Source organism: Staurois parvus, unplaced genomic scaffold (assembly GCF_062004578.1).
Source record: "Staurois parvus isolate SC_StPar_1 unplaced genomic scaffold, SC_StPar_1.0 ptg000129l, whole genome shotgun sequence".
NCBI lineage: Eukaryota > Metazoa > Chordata > Amphibia > Anura > Ranidae > Staurois > Staurois parvus.
Genome location: NW_028317925.1, coordinates 2,749,691 through 2,768,732, shown reverse-complemented (window position 1 = coordinate 2,768,732; position 19,042 = coordinate 2,749,691). Strand labels below are relative to the sequence as shown.

The following is a 19,042-nucleotide window of genomic DNA, read 5'->3' as shown; positions in this document are numbered from 1 at the left end:
TTTGACCATCAAATGATAAGGGTAGGTCTTAGGCTGGGAGGGGGCAGTGCCTAATCTTGACCTGTGCAGAAGCTGAGTCTCCATGTTAAGTCTGGCCGCGGTATCTATGGGGCTCCAAAGGGATACACATATCAAGTTGATAATTAACACAGTTGATTGCTGGCACCACATGGTTTTGGAACTTCAGCACGGTTGGTAATTTAGAAATCTTTTTCTCCAGAGAATAAGCACTATTATTGGATAGCTGGCAGACAGTTGAGCATGGTTTAAACCCAGATATCAGGAGCAAAATTCCCCTAGTGACAAACTGAAGTTAAATGAGAGAATAAATAAAATATAAAATAAAAAAAATACCAGAAGACTCTTGTACCTTCCGTTAGGCTACACATTTACTTTTAAAAGCTTAAAATGCTGAAAGGTTTACTTTATTTAACATGAGAAGCACATAGGCTGTCAGCATAAGAACCAGCTAATCAGTAGCAGTAGCCAAGTCTTAAAGGATAAGTTCACCGTTGAGAACATGTTACATATTTCACCTGTTTTTAGGTTGGAACATGTAACATGTTACCAAGGCTGCAGCTGCCGCCTGCTGCGCTCCCCTCCCTCTGACAAAAGTACAATTTTAGTCAGATTTAAAAACAGCATGGCTGTGCGGGGCTCCGCCCACACTACCATGTCATTCATTCACAGAGTTCTGTGATTGAATGCATTACAAGTCCAGACAGCTTTAGCGGATGTCGGCTTGTAGTTTTCAATGAACTACCACGGTACAGCAGTCTATATCTGCTTGCTCGTACATCCTGAAGGGGCAAGTAGATATACTGACAGATCTGCAGGAGACCTGCATGGCACCAGCGATCTACTGATTGCTGGTGCAATGCTTTCCAGGCTCCTGCAGACAAAAATAATAAATGCACATTTTTTCACCTGTAAAAAAATGTACATTTATTATTTTTGTGCAAAAGGTGAACTTATCCTTTAAGAGTAGCAAAAGAAAAACACCCAGCCAGAGTCTTTGGATATTAATTGTAATCTTTGCAGTACACCTTATGTTTTATCTTATGGTTTCCTTTCACAGCTTCAGGCTCAGGGGCCAATCCAGGCTCAACCAGGACAAACAGCACAAGTGGCCCTAGCTAAGCCTCCAGTGGTGTCTGCAGTTGTGTCATCTACAGGTGTGACCACCCTTCCAGTCACTGTAGCAGGAATTAGTGTTGCTATTGGCCAGCCCCAGAAAGCTGCAGGTAATGCCTCTGTAATTATTGATTTACTAGTTAACTACCTGGATATGATGTACATGAAAGTGTAATTTTCTTTGTTGGTCATTTCATTGCTTTTACTAGCTTCATATTTTCCCGCTGGTAAATATTTTTATTTACATTTTAAGGCTTGAAAAATCTTATTTTAGAGTCAAAGTGCATTTTTTTACAATCAATACATCTAGCCATTCATCAGTCATGTTTTTATTGCTGTTTGTGTCCCCATGGAGGAGATTTCCCCTTACTTCCTGCCCCGGTGACCTATGGTTAGTGGGAAAGGAAGAAATGGGAAATCTCTCAAATTGGGACAAATCTTTCAAGGATACACTCCTTGGGCTTCATCCCTATAACCCTGCCCTATAATTTTAACTCTGTTATTCCACAGTGGTTTGCTAGTAGCCTAAGGTGATGGGCCTCTTCTCCCTTGCAGAGAAATCACTCTTAGCTAGTTTATTATTTTAACTTCGGATTCTACAACTCTTCATTCTTCTCCTTCGCTGTCTTCTAATACCAAAAATAGGAGCAGTGCATCTGGATCTGTACTTCCTTAATAAACCTTGAGCGTCCTCAGTTTTGTGCTAGAGTTTGAAGGATAGACTGTTTCTTCTTTACAGAAAAAATCACCCTTAGCTTAACTAGTTTATTATTTTTCTTAATTATTTTATCTTCTGATTCTTCATTTAAACTCTTACTGTCTTCTGTCAGTATAAAAGCAGTGTATCAGGATAAATGCAACCTCAGTAAAACCTTGGAAGCCATACTTGGACCTCACACTGTGGGGATGGCCTAAACGTTTGCTTTGGGCACTGGATCCTGCGTGCGTGCTCACCTTAGGACTTTGTGCAACACATTAAGTCAGTCGCAGGATGTTATACAAATTCAGGGCCATGGTCCATTGCTACGGAACCCAATACTCAAAGACCTCTTCAGAGGTATGCCTACTGTGATGAACAAAGCCTGGACTTTATATACAGTCCACCGTCATTGACAGGAAAGACTGTGTCACCTTGTATCTCTGACTGTTACTGTAAAAACGGCGCTACGTTTGGAATGTGTTCATTTCAGTGTAAACTTTTTAAACTTGGTGCTAAAATTCAACCACTCAGTGCTCAGTCTCATGTGGATGACCAGGTGTTACAACACACCATTTGTTGCACATTTTTACGCCACTTCTGCCTTGGGTTCCTATAAGATGCTCAGGCCCTTCCTCCCACTCTTTCGGTGTTAGAATTCGTTACTAGGAGATCTACACCTGGGTTACCACATACTTGTTATGGACTTGCTTACCCTATACTCTACATCCTATTCCATGAGTACTGCATAGGGGAATGCCCTCTCTTGTAGTTATGGTTTGAGACCAGGTGAAAGGGAGTCAATGCAAAACCACATGTAAACATTCACTTTACTAAAAGCCCACACTTGACTAAAACTCAGATTGATGATGTGTCCCTTGCACTGGAGCAAGAACCGACTCATTTAATTCTAGCTCTATTGCAGGCACGCAACAAACGGCCTATATGACTAAAGCGGGATTCTCTGCATCCATGTCACATTTCCTCAAACAGATTATGGCCTTAATCCAGGACCCAAGAACGCCATGCATCTTCTCCTACTTGCGTTTCTCATCTGGAGTCAGATCCTGATATGCCAATCCTAAAGTACGCAGTCCATATTGAATTATTATTTGAAGAATCTGTGGAAGATTTTTCTCCTCCAGATTGTTACAGTATTGAAGAGGGAGCTTCCCACAAAATGCCTACGAACGTTGAAATGCTCAATGCTTTAGTCTGCAAAAGCCTTGACATTGTTGTTTCCAAACGGTTTGTTTCCAAAGGCTATGACCCTATACAATTGGAAAAGATGAGATATAAAGTAAGTCTGAATTATTTAGGGGATGGGAAGAAGAAGAGAAATAGTAAAAATAAACATTTGGAAGTTAAGGTGAATAATGTGGTGAAATTTGCCTTTATTTCCAAATTTGGCTGCCAGTACAAGGGAGTGGAAAATATTATTAGAAGACATCGGTCCCTATTACAGAAAGATGTTGTCTTAGCAAAGAGTTTACCTAAAAAACCTCTTTTTATATATAGGAAAAGTGAAAATTTGCGGAATTTGTTGGTGAAGGGAGTTATTTCCCCTCCCAGTAAATTAAGAATGTTTGGACTCCAAGGTTTCTTTCCTTGCAAAAAATGTAAGATATGTAAAATCACAGGTATGAAAGAGAGGAAGATTACAGCGTTTAAATCTTCTGTTACGGGGGAGACATTTGTAATAAAGAAATTTATTACTTGCAATATGAAATATGTGACCTATTTACTAGAATGCCCTTGTAATATTCAATATGTTAGTAGAACAAAAAGGAACTTAAAAGTCAGACTTAAAGAACATGTTGAAAATGTAAAAAAAGGAAAGAGAGCATAGTGTATCCAAGCATTTCCATGATTTTCACAATTCAGATCCGAGCTTATTGAGATTTTGTGGCATTGATGTATTGGATGCCCATTGGTAGGGGTGTAATAGGGTGCAGGAGATATCCAAGAATGAGACTTTCTGGATTTACAGGTTGAATACCCTGCAACCCAAGGGTCTCAATATTGAGCTAGATCTTAACTGCTTCATTTCTGATCAGTAGAGTAGTTTAATATGGGAGAAGAGTATTTTACTGTTTCTTTGTTATATGGGAATTTAGTAATGTATAAGGAGGTTTTCCTTCTATGTGTAAAAAGTTTTTTAAAAAATTTTTGTAATCTGTTATGCCAATTTTTATTTTTATTTTTTAGGTTTTTTTTATTTATTTATTTTTTATTTTTATTTTTTGTTATTTTTATTTTATTTTATTTTTATTTATTATTATTTTTTATCTTTAGTTTTTTAGTTTTTTATTTTATTTTTGTACTTTTATTTTATTTTTTGTATTTATATTTATTTTTATTTTCATTTTATTATTTTTTAGTTTATTTTTATTTTATTTTTATATTTTTCCATTTTTTATTCTTATTTTGGATTCAAATATTTTCTGACTGTATTTGAGTATGAATTTGGTGGTTATATTGTATGAAGTATTTTAGGTAACTTTATTTTATATTATAATAGGGGAGATGGGTTGAAGATGGAAGTATAAGGTGGAGAAGTGCTCTGATCCCTTATTTAATATATTTTATTGATGCATTTTCTATTAAATTGATTTGTCAGTTTTTTATTGCTATGAATGGCCGGTATTGACGTGCCACCTGTATTATAGACAGGTTATAGTTTTAAATATACGTTTGTGGCCAGGGCATATAGGGTGACTAATGTGGGTATTTTTCCCGTTTGCCAGTTTGCTGGCAAAATGTTTATTGCCCGTTTGCCAGTGTGCTAGTCGATCTGAACCTGGAACATAAGGGTATATATATCTGGTTTTCCAGAATGTAAAATGGTTCCACTTCTCCAGCCAGTGGGTATTTATAGCGAGTTAGCACACACATCCGTATCCCTGTTGAAAAAGTCCGGATGTGACGAAACGCATCTGGGGCACGTGACATGGTGACGTATCGACGTTTTTCCGGAAGTATCGTGGCGGCCATTTTTTGGGTTTCGGGACACGCCGCTGTTCTCATCCTGGAAACTTCCATCTACCACCCGGCCCTCCTTCAGAGTGGTATGATTTGACCATATTGCTACTGCTGAGGAATCATGGCATGGTGTCCTCATTATATGGAAGCTGTTCTCATCGAATTTTAATGTCTATGGGAAGTGTGTGGAGAAGAGTTTAGACTAAAGCCTGGAGGTTTTCTCATATATATTATGGACCCTATGCTGATTTTATTTATGTTAGGGTAATTATGCACTTCTTATATTGTGTGCAGTGGATTTATTTATAGAGGTGTTGGAGTTCTGACATTTCACGATTGCTGTGGCACTTTAGTTTGTTGCATGTGACACGTGTGGCACTATATCATAATATCTTGGATAATACACTATGTTGAGAATCTTTTGTTTTTGAGGTATATGAAGATTTTCTGGAGTATACCATCAATCTTATTCGGGGATATCAATGATTGTGAAATCACCTGCAAGATATTTTTTCTTTTTTCTTTGGACTGTAAATTGACTTTAATTTGATTTTAGGTGTAATGACACTGTATATGGGTTTGTTTTAACTAAATCACTATTTTTGTAATATTCCAAATGTAGAGATTGCTCAGTACCTTGCATTCTGGCCTTCCTAGAATCAGGTCTTGACCAGAAATTGGCCAAACGTGCTCTTAAAGGTCAGGTCTTGGCCTTATCTATTCTTTTTCAAAGACTGTTGGCTTTGTTCTCCCTTGTAAAAAACTTTCTTCAAGGTGTATCTCATATTAAGCTCCCCTTGTAGCACCCTGTGCTTCCTTGGGATCTCAGCTTGGTTCTTTGTAACCTGCAGAAACCACCTTTGAACTTGACCTAGAGGATCTCTTATGCACAGTAGCCTTTAGTCACTATCACATCTGCCAGACATTTTTCTGAACTGGCAGCTCTTTTCTGTAAAAAGCCTTTGGTCATAGCTCACAATCACATGGTTGTCTTATGCCCAAATAAAAGGCACCACTCCAAACAACTAATTTTTTCATTTTCATATATTTAAAAAAGAAAGCATCATATATACACTTAAAGTGTTATTAAACCCAGGACCCTGTATTCACTATATCTGATCTGCCACAGTACACAGAACATGGACATGCAATTATTTTAGTAAATATAAACTGCATTTGCACATTCTCTGAGGGTGTGTTCTATCAGGAGATGAAATGGGGAATGTGGAAGAAGGGGAGGATCAGAGAAGACAGAATCAAACATCCTTTTTACACAGTGCAGAGGATTAACCCTTTAAGTTTCACAGTGAGTATAACAAGCATGCTTTACTGCATATACAGACTGATTTTACTGGTGTGGGTTTAATAACAGTTTATACCGTAAATCAGAGTACATGCACAAGATCTCCCTACAGTTCCTCTATCTAGACAAAGGCAAAATCTCAGCTATAAGAATCATATACATTTTAATTAGAACAGGGGAGATCCAGGCTATAAGTACAACAATTTAAAAAAAACATCAATACACATTGATAGATACTAGAAAAAGCTTCAGGTGGCATGCAGACACTCAGGATTGGGTGGAGGTGGGAATTCCCTTTCCCAAGTGAGTTCCACCCCTTTTTGTACTGATGTTATGATGTGTATTTGCTTACCTTTTGTTTTACTCATTTTTTTGTCTTAAGCCCAAAGCCATCTTTTCTTCCAAAAGTGGCCTCAGCATTCCACGTCAGTGAGGAGATTGTCCTCTCATCCTTTATGCCCTGCTTATAAGCATCTAAAGACAATCCTCCTACATTGCCTGGACAAAGTTAGAGCCATCAGAGTATTCAGTGCTGTGAACAAGTATTTGCCCCTTCCTGATTTTTTTTTTTGCATATTTGTCACACTTAAATGATTCAGATCATCAAGCAAATTTAAATATTAAACGAAGATAACCTTAGTAAATACAAAATGCAGTTTTAAATGATGATTTAATTTATTAAGGGAAAAAAGCTGTCCAAACCTGCCTGGCCCTATTTGAAAAAGTACACACCAGCATACCAACAGTCAAACTTGGTGGTGGTAGTGTGATGGTCTGAGCCTGCTTTTCAGCTTCAAGACCTGGACAACTTGCTGTAATTGATGGAACCATGAATTCTACGCTCTACCAGAAATTCCTGAAGGAAGAATGTTCTGCCATCAGTTCGTGACCTCAAGCTCAAGCCCACTTGGGTTATGCAGCAAGACAATGATCTGAAGCACACCAGCAAGTCCACAAAATTAAGGTTTTGGAGTGGCCTAGTCAAAGTCTGGACTTAAATCCAATTGAAATACTCTGGCATGACCTTAAACAGGCCGTTCATGCTCGAAAACTTTCCAGTGTGGCTAAATTATAACAATTTTACAAAGAAGAGTGGGCCAAAATTCCTTCACAGTGATGTGAAAGACTAATGGTCAGTTATTTCAAATGCTTGATAGCAGTTGTTGCCGCTACTAAGGATGGCACAAGCAGTTATTAGGTTTAGGGGGCAATTACTTTTTCACAGGCAAGTTTGGACAGCTTTTTTGCTTGAATGAAATAATTTAAAAACTGCATTTGAATTTACTTGGGTTATCTTTGTGCAATATTAAAATTTTTTGATAATCTGAATCATTTAAGTGTGACAAACATGAAAAACACAAAAATCTGGAAGGGGCAAATACTTTTTCACAGCACTGCACCTTAAGGCTACTGCTGTAATCAGACAGATGAAGTCACCTTTTGTCCTATTTTATGGACCGCAAGGGACACCCTGCTTACGAAATCTGATTGCAAAAGTTTACATTCCCAAAGTGATATCTCCTCCTGCATTTTTATGCACCCGTTCCACCAGATCAGTGGGAGGTTTCATAAGCATTTCAGCACCAAGCCTCTGTAGCCCAGTTTGTAGGGCCGACGCCTGGTCTTCTGTTCAAAATTTTTCAAAGTTTTACTAGGTGGACGTCCAATCTTCTGCTGATGCAGCTCCTGGCCACAAGGTGCTCTCTGAGGTTGGGTCTTCTGACCCTTGTTGTCAGCACAGTTCTAGTTGCCTCATTGTTGCACACTCTTTCTATTCATTGCTTGGGGATGTCCCATGGTGTATGAATATTGTGCATGTGTCCTGTACTGTATGATTAGGATAAGAGGATTTAGAGTTACCTGTAAATTCCATATCTTGGAGTACAGTACTGGGACACAGGCCTCCCTCCCTTACCTACCGTTCCTTGGTTTACTCTCAATTGCTTTCTACAAAATTGAGGACTTGTGGAATAGGGTCATAGGGAAGATGCCCAGGGGGCATGTCATTTAAAGCTTTGCCAGTCCAATCACCTGAAGGTACATGCCTAAAACCCATAGTGTATGAATATTCTGTCCATGTCCTGCACTGTACTCAAGATATGACATTTACAGGTAAGTCATAATTCCTCTTTTTCTAGTGCAGCTTAGTACCACTGTAAGTCTTTATTTGCTATCTGTGCCTTCCTTCAGGGGAATTCTCCCCAATGGAGTCAGAGACAACAAACAATAAAAACCTGCCAGTAGTTCTACCCCTCCCCAATTCTATCCAAAATTAAAAATGTATAGTTTTGGTTGGAGTGGGTTTTAAAGTCAATATTTAGGTGTGGACATTATAGAAATCTTGATACTAGTTTGTAATGTTATTTGTAGATTGAGGCAGTCATATTTGCTTCTTACTTATGTAGGCAATTCTTTCTGTTTACTAACACAGCAGTTATGTTTTACTCCTCTGTTTATCTCAGGTCAAGTACAAGGATGGTGCTTATGTTCCATTATTGTTAGCACAGTAAAAAAATAAAAACTATTGCGATTTTATTAATTTTTTTAATATACATGTGAAGGCAATCAGCTTAATGGTAGGTCCACTTTAATGTGATATATAGGTTGTGCAGCATTATTTTTTTTTTTGCAGGTGGACAGACAGTGGTTGCACAACCCTTAAATGTACAACAACTTCTAAAACTAAAGCAGCAACAACAACAACAGCAAAAAGCTCTACAGTCTGGGGCGGCTCCTGCACAGACTACTGTTCAGCAGCAGAAGGTAATAAGTTTCTGCACTCACCATTCCATTATGTATGTATGCTTGTGTTTATTTAATCAAGTGTTTTTATTTATTTAAAGAAGTGTACTTACAGTGCTGCTTTCTGACATACTGACATACTATGTTGCTGCTGTATTTGAACAGACTGAACCAAAGCGCATGTTTTTTGTGTTTTTTTAATACATCATTGCTACATTTTTGCTGTTCAGTGACATTTTTGCTAATATGATATAAAGTAAGAGATCACTTACATAGCAGGCAGTATAAGATGCTACATCATATTTTTGACAAACTCACTCCCCGAACCTGTATAAAGCCTCATAAAGGTCAGTATTTACGTAAGCAATATGTAGAAGTATTTAGGGTCAGTTGCTCAGGTAATGGGCACTGCTCTGTGAGAGATGAAACAGGATATGTCTTTTCTCCCAACAACCTGAATTTTGGGTTTTTGTGGGGGTGCTCTGGTTAGCTCACCTGAAACTTTATGAGCTTGATATAGTACCATATAGGTCCTGCTATATAAGTGTATTTCTTTATATTTTATACAAGCAAGGTAAGTCTATTTTAAATATATGGATATTATAGTAAAAACATTACTGATATGTAAAAGCCTAGGCACTAAATGGCGGACCACGGTCCAGAACCAGACCGAGAAACATCCCTATTCGGACCGTGGCAGTGCCACTGCCATAGGTGGGTGTCCTCTCCCAAGCCTCCAGCCTGGCCATTGTCAGAACTTTAGCTCTGAGAAAAGAATCAGTATATAATTTATGAAAACAGGTGGGGATCTGAAATTAAGGAGATTCCCTACTAATTTTCACAAATCAACTGATAATCTGAGTTCTTTATTTGCACTAATTTGAAAATGAAATAACAAGCAATAATATGCAAAAATATATATTTATTAATAATAAGAATCAGTGCAAAATGGTAATGAAATATAATTGGTGATGATAAATAATAAACAATTCAAAATAGCAGTACAATGATCTAATCCAAAATAATGGTTAGAAATTCAAACCAGCAATTACTTTCAAATATTAATGAATTAGAATCAACTGTCTGGAAATGCTAGAAACTATCAGTAACTCAGCAAGATGTGACAACGGCTATGTAAATTGACCACGTGATCTCTCTACAACCTAACATTCAAAATGCAATGAGTACCTTGGCATGAATTGATTTAGAATACCATACACAGGCCAATCCAATCAGCTTAGAATCTTCCTGAGCTCAAGATCAAATGCTACACTAAAAGGTCTACTTTGTCATATATACCCAGCTAAACCATTGACTAGAAGCTAAAATTCGCTGGATGTCTAAAATAAAATCTTTCCCCCAGAGAATTGAAATGAAAATAATTTATACTGCAGTTAAAATTATTTCACATCAACTCCTGTGCTAACCATAACCGGTATCAGACTAAACAGTTTAGCTGGAGATATAAGGCGAGTACAAGTCGCTAAAGAAAAATGAAAGATATAGTTACCAATATGGACTCTATAGTGTCAATGATGTTCGCTTTCAGTCAGCTCACTTCACGGTGCGTCTGTGTCCGTCTGTTGTTTTCTTGTCTCCTGTCTTGTGTTTTGATGTGTTGTCCTGCTGTCTCTGTCCGTCTCCTAATTTTTATTACCCAAAAAATGTAGGCAGGCAAAGCTTATCTCACCTTATCCTGACGTCTCACTAGATGTAATTTTCTAATTACCTGAAGGGGGCAGTGTAGGATTACGAATGAGTTTGGATGTTTTTTGACACCCCTTCTGTGTCATGTCAAAAGTTGACCTTTAACGCTGGCTAGTAAGAAAAATGAATTTTAGAGTTAACTGCTTTTCTGACAGGGCTGGTAAACAGGTTGGGACCCATGTCAATGAAAATAATGTATTACCTAAGTGATTCTGAAGGAAAAAAATATCTAACTATATATCTAACAAAGATTTGTTGTGGTATAGTACTGAGGTTTCTTATTATCTCACATCTTCTGTAGCATAAACTCAAACTTAAATATTTATAATGTTAAAAATATACCAATATGTATTAATTGTTAAAACCAGTTAATATAGATAAAATGTATATGTATGGAAATTAAATATAGTAATATAAAACATGAATTACTCAAGTAAGCAAGTATTCAGTTCATGCAATAATAATACAATTGATATTTTTGATTATAATAATCCCATCAATTAATAATAACACCATATACAATGTAAAGTTTAATATGAACTCTTTGAACAAAATGGCTTCCAGCATGTTCATGTAGAGATGATAAGTTCAGGCCTTCTGTTTTAATTCTGTGAGCCCAAAACAGTTCCGACACCACCGATGTCATCCTAAAGCGGGCGGGGGCAGGAGGTGCTGCAGATCAGGACAGAAAACTGGAGTCTTTTCATATTAACAAGCTGGGTGATCACCTGCTTGTTAACATTTTAACTTGGGCAAAAGGGCACCCTCAGTCCAGATCTGCAACCCCTCCCACCCTGCCCGCTGTGAGGATGATATCGGTGGCTGGGCAGGAGGCCCGGGAGAGGACACCACGGGATGATTGGTGCTTTTGCCCTGCCAAGTGTGCAGAGGAGGCTTTCATTAAAAGGGGCTCAGTGTTGTGTTAGGGGCACTGTGATGTGTTATAAAGGGGCACTGTGATGTATTATAAAGGGGGGCTGTGATGTGAAGGGGAACTGAGGACACTGTGGGACTGCTTTAAAGAGGGGACTGTGATGTAAAGGGGACTACAATGTGAAGATACGCTGAAGACAATGATGGACAGGGGGGACTGTGATGTGGCATAGCGCTAGCAAGATTCGGACCTCTGCCAGTAGGAAATTTTGTTGACTGGGCCTCTGTAAATTTGAATTCAAGACCCCTGAATTCTATGGGGGCACTTGTAACGGCTTGCTCCCAAGCCTGGCTGTCTGAGTCTATTGCAAGGAATGTATTAAAGTGATTGTAAACCCTCACCTTGTAAAACAACCCATTCAGTTTAAAATATAAATGAAACTGACGGCCTCCAGACAGAATTCTACTCTCAATTTCTAGAGATCGTAGCCCCTAAACTTACTGCTCTTTTTGCTGATCTCCCTTCTATGTCCTCTGCCTGAGAAAATGGACAAGGCTGTTATTGTGTTGGTGCCTAAGCCCGGTAAGGATCTATTGGACTGTACCTCCTGTCGTCCTATATCATTACTGATTGTTGATGCTAAGATCTTTGCTAAGATTTTGGCCATGTGCCTCTCTACAGTGATTAAGGACTTGACTGATGTGGATCAAAGGGCAATGATATTAATATCAGACGTCTATTCCTTGATCTATCTATGTCTCATGATAATATGGGTAGTAGAGTTATTGCCTCATTGGACACCGAAAAGGGAGAAAAACGTGAGAATGGGTATATCTTTGGGAAGTTCTTCGCCGATATGGGTTTGTGCAGAAATTTTTACACTGCCTTCAACTGCTATACCATGCCCCATAAAGCATGTGTCCGCACCAATGACTGGCTCTCTGCCTCCTTTCCTTTACAACGTGGAACATGTCAAGGCTTTCCTCTTTCTCTGAGTCTTTTTGCTTTGGCCCTGAAACTCCTGGCTATTCTGATTCGGGGATATTCGGAAGTCCAGGGTCTGCGGGTGGGGTTGCTGGAGGAGAAGATATCCCTATATGCGGATGATGCCCTGCTATATCTCGGTGATGCGGACCCATCCCTGTCGGTGGCATTGCGCATTTTCAATAACTTTGTAACCTTTTTGGGTGTTAGAATGAATTTGTCCAAATCCCTCCTCTTTCCCATTGATTAGAGGGCAATCGCCTCTGCCAACCTTTCACCACTGTACTTGGTGGATGAATTTAAGTACTTGAGGGTTATAGTATCTAAGGATCTGCACCATTATTTCAATTGTAATTCTCTTCCACTGCTGGCCTCTCTTAATTTGCGTCGTTCTTTTTGGGACACCCTCCCTTTAAACCTCCTCAGCCGTATTAATCTCATTAAAATGATGCCTCTACCTAAGTTTAACTACATTTTTCGGAACTGTCCTATCTGGTTCCCTGTTTAATTTTTCCGTGAGATTGATTCCTGTGTGGGCTCCTTCATATGGAAAGGTGCAATGCCCAAATTGGCTAAATCCAACCTTTGGCTTCCTTCTCAGTTGAGGGGGCTGGCTCTACCTAATTTCCATACATACATCTGGGCAGCAATGCTGGTCTCCATATATTGGTTTATTCACGAGCCCCAGAACCAATGCTGCGGTATGTTTTTGGAGGATGCTTATCTGGACTCCTTTGCAGATCTCCGAAATTTTGTATATAGGGGTCCCGGGGCTATGATAGGGTTCTGGTTCCGACATGTGTCACCTGGAGGGTGTGGAGGGTTGCCTGTCGTCGTTTTTTGAGTCAAAATCTGTTGTCCCCTGCACAACCTCTATGGGGGAATCCTTCCCTTCCTCATCTCCGTACTGTCCTGGACCCCCAGGTTTGGGCACACAGAGGCATTAAAACACTGGAGTATATTATGCCTTCTGGGGTTCTTTTGTCCTTTATGCAACTTTCCGGTATGTTCTGACTGCCAACTTGAATGCAGTTCCGCTACTGCCAACCGCAATACCCTCAGCTTCCCCTCCTTCAGGCTGATCCGATCGAAAAGCTGCTTGCCCAGGGTGATATGGACAAGCCTCTTTTTACCAGCTAGAGAGCTGGGCGGAATGTTTGGAGGGCGGGCCTAAACTTCTTCTAGGGATAAGTTGATCCAAGTTAAGTTTCTTCACAGGGTACACCATACTCCTGTGAGGCTTCATAGAATATATTCAACATGCAACCGTATGTGTCCTCACTGTCGAGTCCATGTGTGGTCCTATCTTCATATGTTTTGGGATTGCCCCAGACTGGCAAGTTTCTGGATGGATGTTATTGATTTGATAAATCTCAGGTTGCAACTGTCCCTTCCTACTTCCCTAGAGTTCGCCTTTCTGGGGAATCAGGATGATGATCAACGTTCCTGTCATACCAAACTGCTGATTTCTTTTTTACCTTTCTATGCCAAGAAAGAAATCCTCCTTCTGGTGGTCCTCTTCTACTCCTCCTATGGTGTCTTCCTGGGAGGCAATGGTGGATGTGGTCCTGTCCATGTACAAACTTACATATCTAAATAAAGGCTGCCCCTGGAAATATGATAAAGTGTGGTCACCTTGGACCTTGAAATAGCGTTCCCTTCTCTGCTCCCCTTTGTTTTTTCTCTTCTCTCCTAGTCTCCCCTTTGCTTTATTCTCTGGTCCTACTCTCTTTGTTCTCCCCACTACCTTCTTCTATCCTCTATTTTGGACAACTATCCTGTTATGAAATTCTAGTGCCTTCTCATAGTTTAACTCAGGGACCCTTTGACTGAGTGGTAACTTCATGCACTCTGTTCCATACATGTCTACTTACTACTCTGTTGTACTGTATAGTTGGACTCTATTAGTTCACTGAATTTGGTCAATATGTATGGCATTGTATATTGTACATGAGTTTATTTGCTCTGTAATAATTTTGTCTTCAATAAAGCACTCCTGATTTGTAAAAAAAAAAAAAATATATATATCAAAATGTCTGTATACATCTTTAAAAATCATGAATATCTTTTCCCCCTTTTTTTTTATAAATGATCACATATACTCTGTTCTCAGCGGCAAAAGAGCTGGGGAAGGAGAAACAAGAAAACACTGATCTTCCCAGTAAAACGCTGTGCGAGGGGGGAGCTGTCAGGACAAGTCTGATCATTGGAAGAGAGCACGCTGAGTTCTCAGCACAGCTAGAGAACTGACCATGTTGTGCTCTTCTCCCTAGTGTGGTCAGTTTTTAATAGGAAAGCAGAGGGACTGATAGGAACACCAGGGATGTCACAAGGAAGCAATACAAAGAGAACGGGATACTTTGTCATACAAGTACAAGGTATAGCAGGCACATGTCAGGAATATGAAATTTTGGGTTTTCATATTCTTGAAGGTAAAAAATGTTTAGGCTTTATGCCATTTTAAATAACAAACTTATTGGCTGGATAGACAGTTTACTCAAGCTTGCTTTGTAAGAGAATTGCTTTATTTATTCAAGATAAATTTTTGATTTTTTTTTTTCATTAACAGAGTGTTGTCTTACACTTTTTCAATGAAGCAGAAATGAATGAACTTTGCTTACCAATGTCTGTAAAGTCTCATACACACTGTAAGTAAACCTGACAGATCGATGTGCTAACACAAGTCGTGTTAGTACAGCAATCTCCCCCGCTGTGCTCTTGTGTTCTGACAGGGGGACTGACCCCTGCAAGAACACACTGGTCAGCGCTCTCAGCCATTGACTTAGAGCACCGATCAGAAGCCGATCGGCTCTTGAAAATATTCTGACTACTTAGTGACATGGGCATACAGTAATTCTGTATGACTTTTTAAAAGCTACAGCTTTCTAGATAAATCATTATTTGACCACATAGTCCTCGTGTGTTGCTGAAATAATTGCATGGGCTGTTATGGGAATATTATTTCTAATTGTGTGCAGCATTGTATGGGGGAGGTGAGTTTGGTTTATTGGAGAGGGGACTCAAATAACTGGGTAGCTTGTTAAATAATTAACATGGAAATGCATTACTATCTTTAATACATGCAGCAAAACAATTATGTTTATGCAATTGCTTCTTTGTTCTTTATAGCAGATAACAGCCCAGCAAGTTACTGTCCAGGCTCAGCAACAACAACAGCAGCAGCAACAAGCAACTCAGCAGCAGAAGTTGACATATACCACTCAGCCAGCCTTAAAAACCCAGTTCCTGGCCACCCCAATTACTCAGTCTCAGAAGTCACCTGGAGCACAGCAAGTGCAGGCGCAGATTCAGGTACAGGTAACTGCTGTGTTTCTTTCACTATAGATGGCAACTGATCTGGGGTGGCCAGTTGCTGTGTGGCCTAGCATTTTCTCTCATTGTGACTTTAGGTGCACACATATTCACACATGCGATCCCACTAGCTGTCCACTCCTACCTTCCATTTGTTGCCCCACCACTTTGTTTAGCCACCAGTTGTAAATGTCAGGTTGTGAGGTAGCACTTACACAGGGCTGTAGACTTTCTCCCTAGCCCTGTGTGTCAGTGCTGGGTTTCTGGAAGACCAATCACCAAGCACTAGCATTGTCACATGGAAGGAAGGGGAGTGAGTCCAAGACTTTCCATACCATACAGGGGAGCAGCAGTGGACAGAACACAGATGACTGGTCAAAGCACAGGTTCACTTTAAGCAGATATAGATAACAGGGAGCCCTACTTGTTAGGGCCTATTCACACCAGTGTGCAATGCTCCACATGTTTTCTTGTGCTGAGACACGTTGCATTAGGCAGCCTATTAAAAATGAAATAAATAAATAATACTGCAACTCACATCCTGCATTGAGGTGCACTGTATCACATATGTGTTCTAGAGGTGCACTGGGGTGTCATTTAAAAAGGATAGCATTGCAACACTAACAAGTGTTGTGCTGCTCATTATTGTGATGGGGATTCAACTTGAAATTTCTCCTATTAAAATTGTGTTGCTACTTCCTTGATACTAGTAAAACGTACTCTAATACTATAGTGCTATACTAAATAGTATATACTCAAATAATACTATACTAAAAATACTATAGTATGTTTTCGGGTACTTTCTAATATCATAAAAGGTGGGTATGTGCAGCTGGTGGTGCTGTCATTAAAATGTTTCTGCTGGCCGCAAAATAATAAAGTGGCATTGAAGTCATTTTTAATTATATCTTCTGTCATAAATGCCTCTCTTGGCCTGTCAGCAGTAATGTGATCTAAGTGCAGCTCAGACCACATTTATGGCACTTGGTCTCTGTAGTGGTGATATGACTCCCGTGCATATGTGTGGGAGTGATGTCATCGCTGCCTAGTCATTCAAGTGGCTGAAAAGATAGAGCTCAAAAGGATGTCTGACTGGAAATGGAAGCACTGGAAGCACCAGGAACAGCGGAAGAGTTGACACTGCAGTGCTGGAGGGCTCTGTTTAACCGCTTTCCAACCACGCTATAGCCAAAAGACAGCTACAGCGCGGTTGTCTAGTTCTGTGAGGGCGTCCATGGTCATACTCCAAGAACCCGCCCCCTGTGCGCCCCCCAGCGGTGCGCACCCGGCGGCGTCGGTGATCGCTGTGTCCTATGGACACAGCCACGTGATAAGGTAAAAGGCCAATCACAGCGGCATTTTACCATGTGATCAGCTGTGTCCAATGACACAGCAGATCACAATGTAAATACCGGTGCTGGTTATCAGCTGCACTTTCTTCACGCTGTCGCAGCATGAAGAAAGTACTGCCAATAACTGGCCGATGTGACGGGAGATCTGCACTGATAATCAGGGCACTGATTATCAATGCCGCCCATCGGTGCCCAGCAGTGTCGCCCAGCAGTGTCATCCATCAGTGCTGCCCAACAGTGTCGCCCATCAGTGCTGCCCAGCAATGCCACCCATCAGTGCTGTCTGTCAGTGCCTCCAGTCGGTGCTATCAGTGCTGCCAGTCAGTGCCCATCATTGCTGCCTATCAGTGCCTATCATTGCTGCATATCAGTGCATCATCAGTGCCCACCAGTGCCGCCTCATCAGTGCCCATCAGTGCAGCCTTATCAATGCACATCAGTGAAGGAGAAAAATTAACTGTTTGCTAAATTTTATAATAGAAACAAAGAAAACCTTTTTTTTTTTTTTTCAAATTTTTTGCTCTTTTTTTATTTATAGTGCAAAAATAAAACCCCCAGTGGCAATTAAATATCACCAAAAGAAAGCACTATGTGTGTGAAAAAAATGATACAAATTTCATATGGGTATTGCATGACCGCTCAATTGTCATTCAAAGTGCAACAGCGCTGAAAGCTAAAAATTGGCCTGGGCAGGAAGGGGGTAGAAGTGCTCAGTAGGCAAGTGGTTAACAGGTAAGTCTGCCATAATGTGCTAGTATGTATTGTACTACCACATTATGCATAAACTTGCAGGGGGTACATTTTTTTTACATATTTTTGCAGACCTTAACACCGCTTTAAAATGTGTTTCCTGAACACCCCCCTTGGAAGTGATTCTGCTGCTTTGTCTCACATGGGCATAGCACAGGTTTACTTTTGACCCTTCAGTTGACAATATGGTCCTACAGGTCTTGGTACCAAACTTGTAAGACATATGCTATACTGTGTTCTTGCTGGATGATTTTACCATAGTACAAATATTGTGACTTGTTTGCCTTGTAATAATGTGGTTTGAGCAGAGTTATCTTCTGGAAAACATAAACCAAGCAATGTTTGCTTGTGTTCTTAGTAGCAATAGATATGTTAGTGTTATTAATGTTGTGATATGTAACTATTTAAGTTAAGAATTCCATTTTTTTGCTCCTATTATTTTTTCCAAGGTTGCAAAGCTTCCTCAGGTGGTCCAACAGCAGGCAGCAGTGGCAAATATCCAGCAGATGGCTCCAGCCTCTCAGCAGGTAAGTGGGTTCATGAAATGCCGCTGTAACTGAGGTGCTTGCCCACACACATTCAGGAAGCATATAAACAATTGGAGTTTACTGTGAGGAAATAGCAAACAAAATTTTGCCAAACATAGGATCTTTTTCTTCTGATTATTTAAATGGGAATGAAAAAAACTACAGATGATTATTTTTTATTTCTTATTCACAAAATCTCTGTAAATACACAGCTGGGAAAATAAGTATAGAAACATATCACCATTTTACTAGGTAAATATATTTCCAAAGGTGCTATTAACGTGAAATTTTCACCACATGTCGGTAACAATCCATGCAGTCCATACATACAAAGAAACCAAAACAAATAAGTTCAGATCTTAAGTTATAATAAAATGGAATGACACAGGGAAAATGTATTGAACTAAAATGTATTTAATGCTTCATACAAAATCCTTTGTTGGTAATGACAGCTTCAAGATGCCTCCTGTATGGAGAAACTAGTTTCATGCCTTGCTCAGGTGTGATTTTCGCTCATTCTTCCACAAAGTCTGAAAATCTTTAAGGTTCCGTGGGCCTCTTCAATGAACTCTGATCTTTAGTTCTTTCCATAGATTTTCTACTGGATTCAAGTGTGGTCCTTTCTAGCAGCTTTATTTTCTTTCTTTAAAACCAATTGAGTTTCCTTGGCTTTGTGTT

The 19,042-nt window shown here is 39.7% G+C and overlaps 1 protein-coding gene across 7 annotated transcripts in view; it reads left to right on the top strand.

Annotated features, from left to right (window-relative positions):
- Positions 1 to 19,042, top strand: part of LOC149466447 (E1A-binding protein p400-like) — a 223,006-nt gene that overhangs the window by 198,799 nt on the left and 5,165 nt on the right. For 3 of the 7 annotated variants that reach the window (XM_089672451.1, XM_089672450.1, XM_089672446.1), the window contains 4 exons: positions 1,079 to 1,244; positions 8,749 to 8,879; positions 15,553 to 15,741; positions 18,287 to 18,364. In XM_089672451.1, the coding sequence (XP_089528577.1) occupies positions 1,079 to 1,244; positions 8,749 to 8,879; positions 15,553 to 15,741; positions 18,287 to 18,364 (564 nt within the window). The remainder of the gene's footprint in view (positions 1 to 1,078; positions 1,245 to 8,748; positions 8,880 to 15,552; positions 15,742 to 18,286; positions 18,365 to 19,042) is intronic. The other 4 variants (XM_089672452.1, XM_089672449.1, XM_089672447.1 and 1 more) reach the window with 3 other exon arrangements.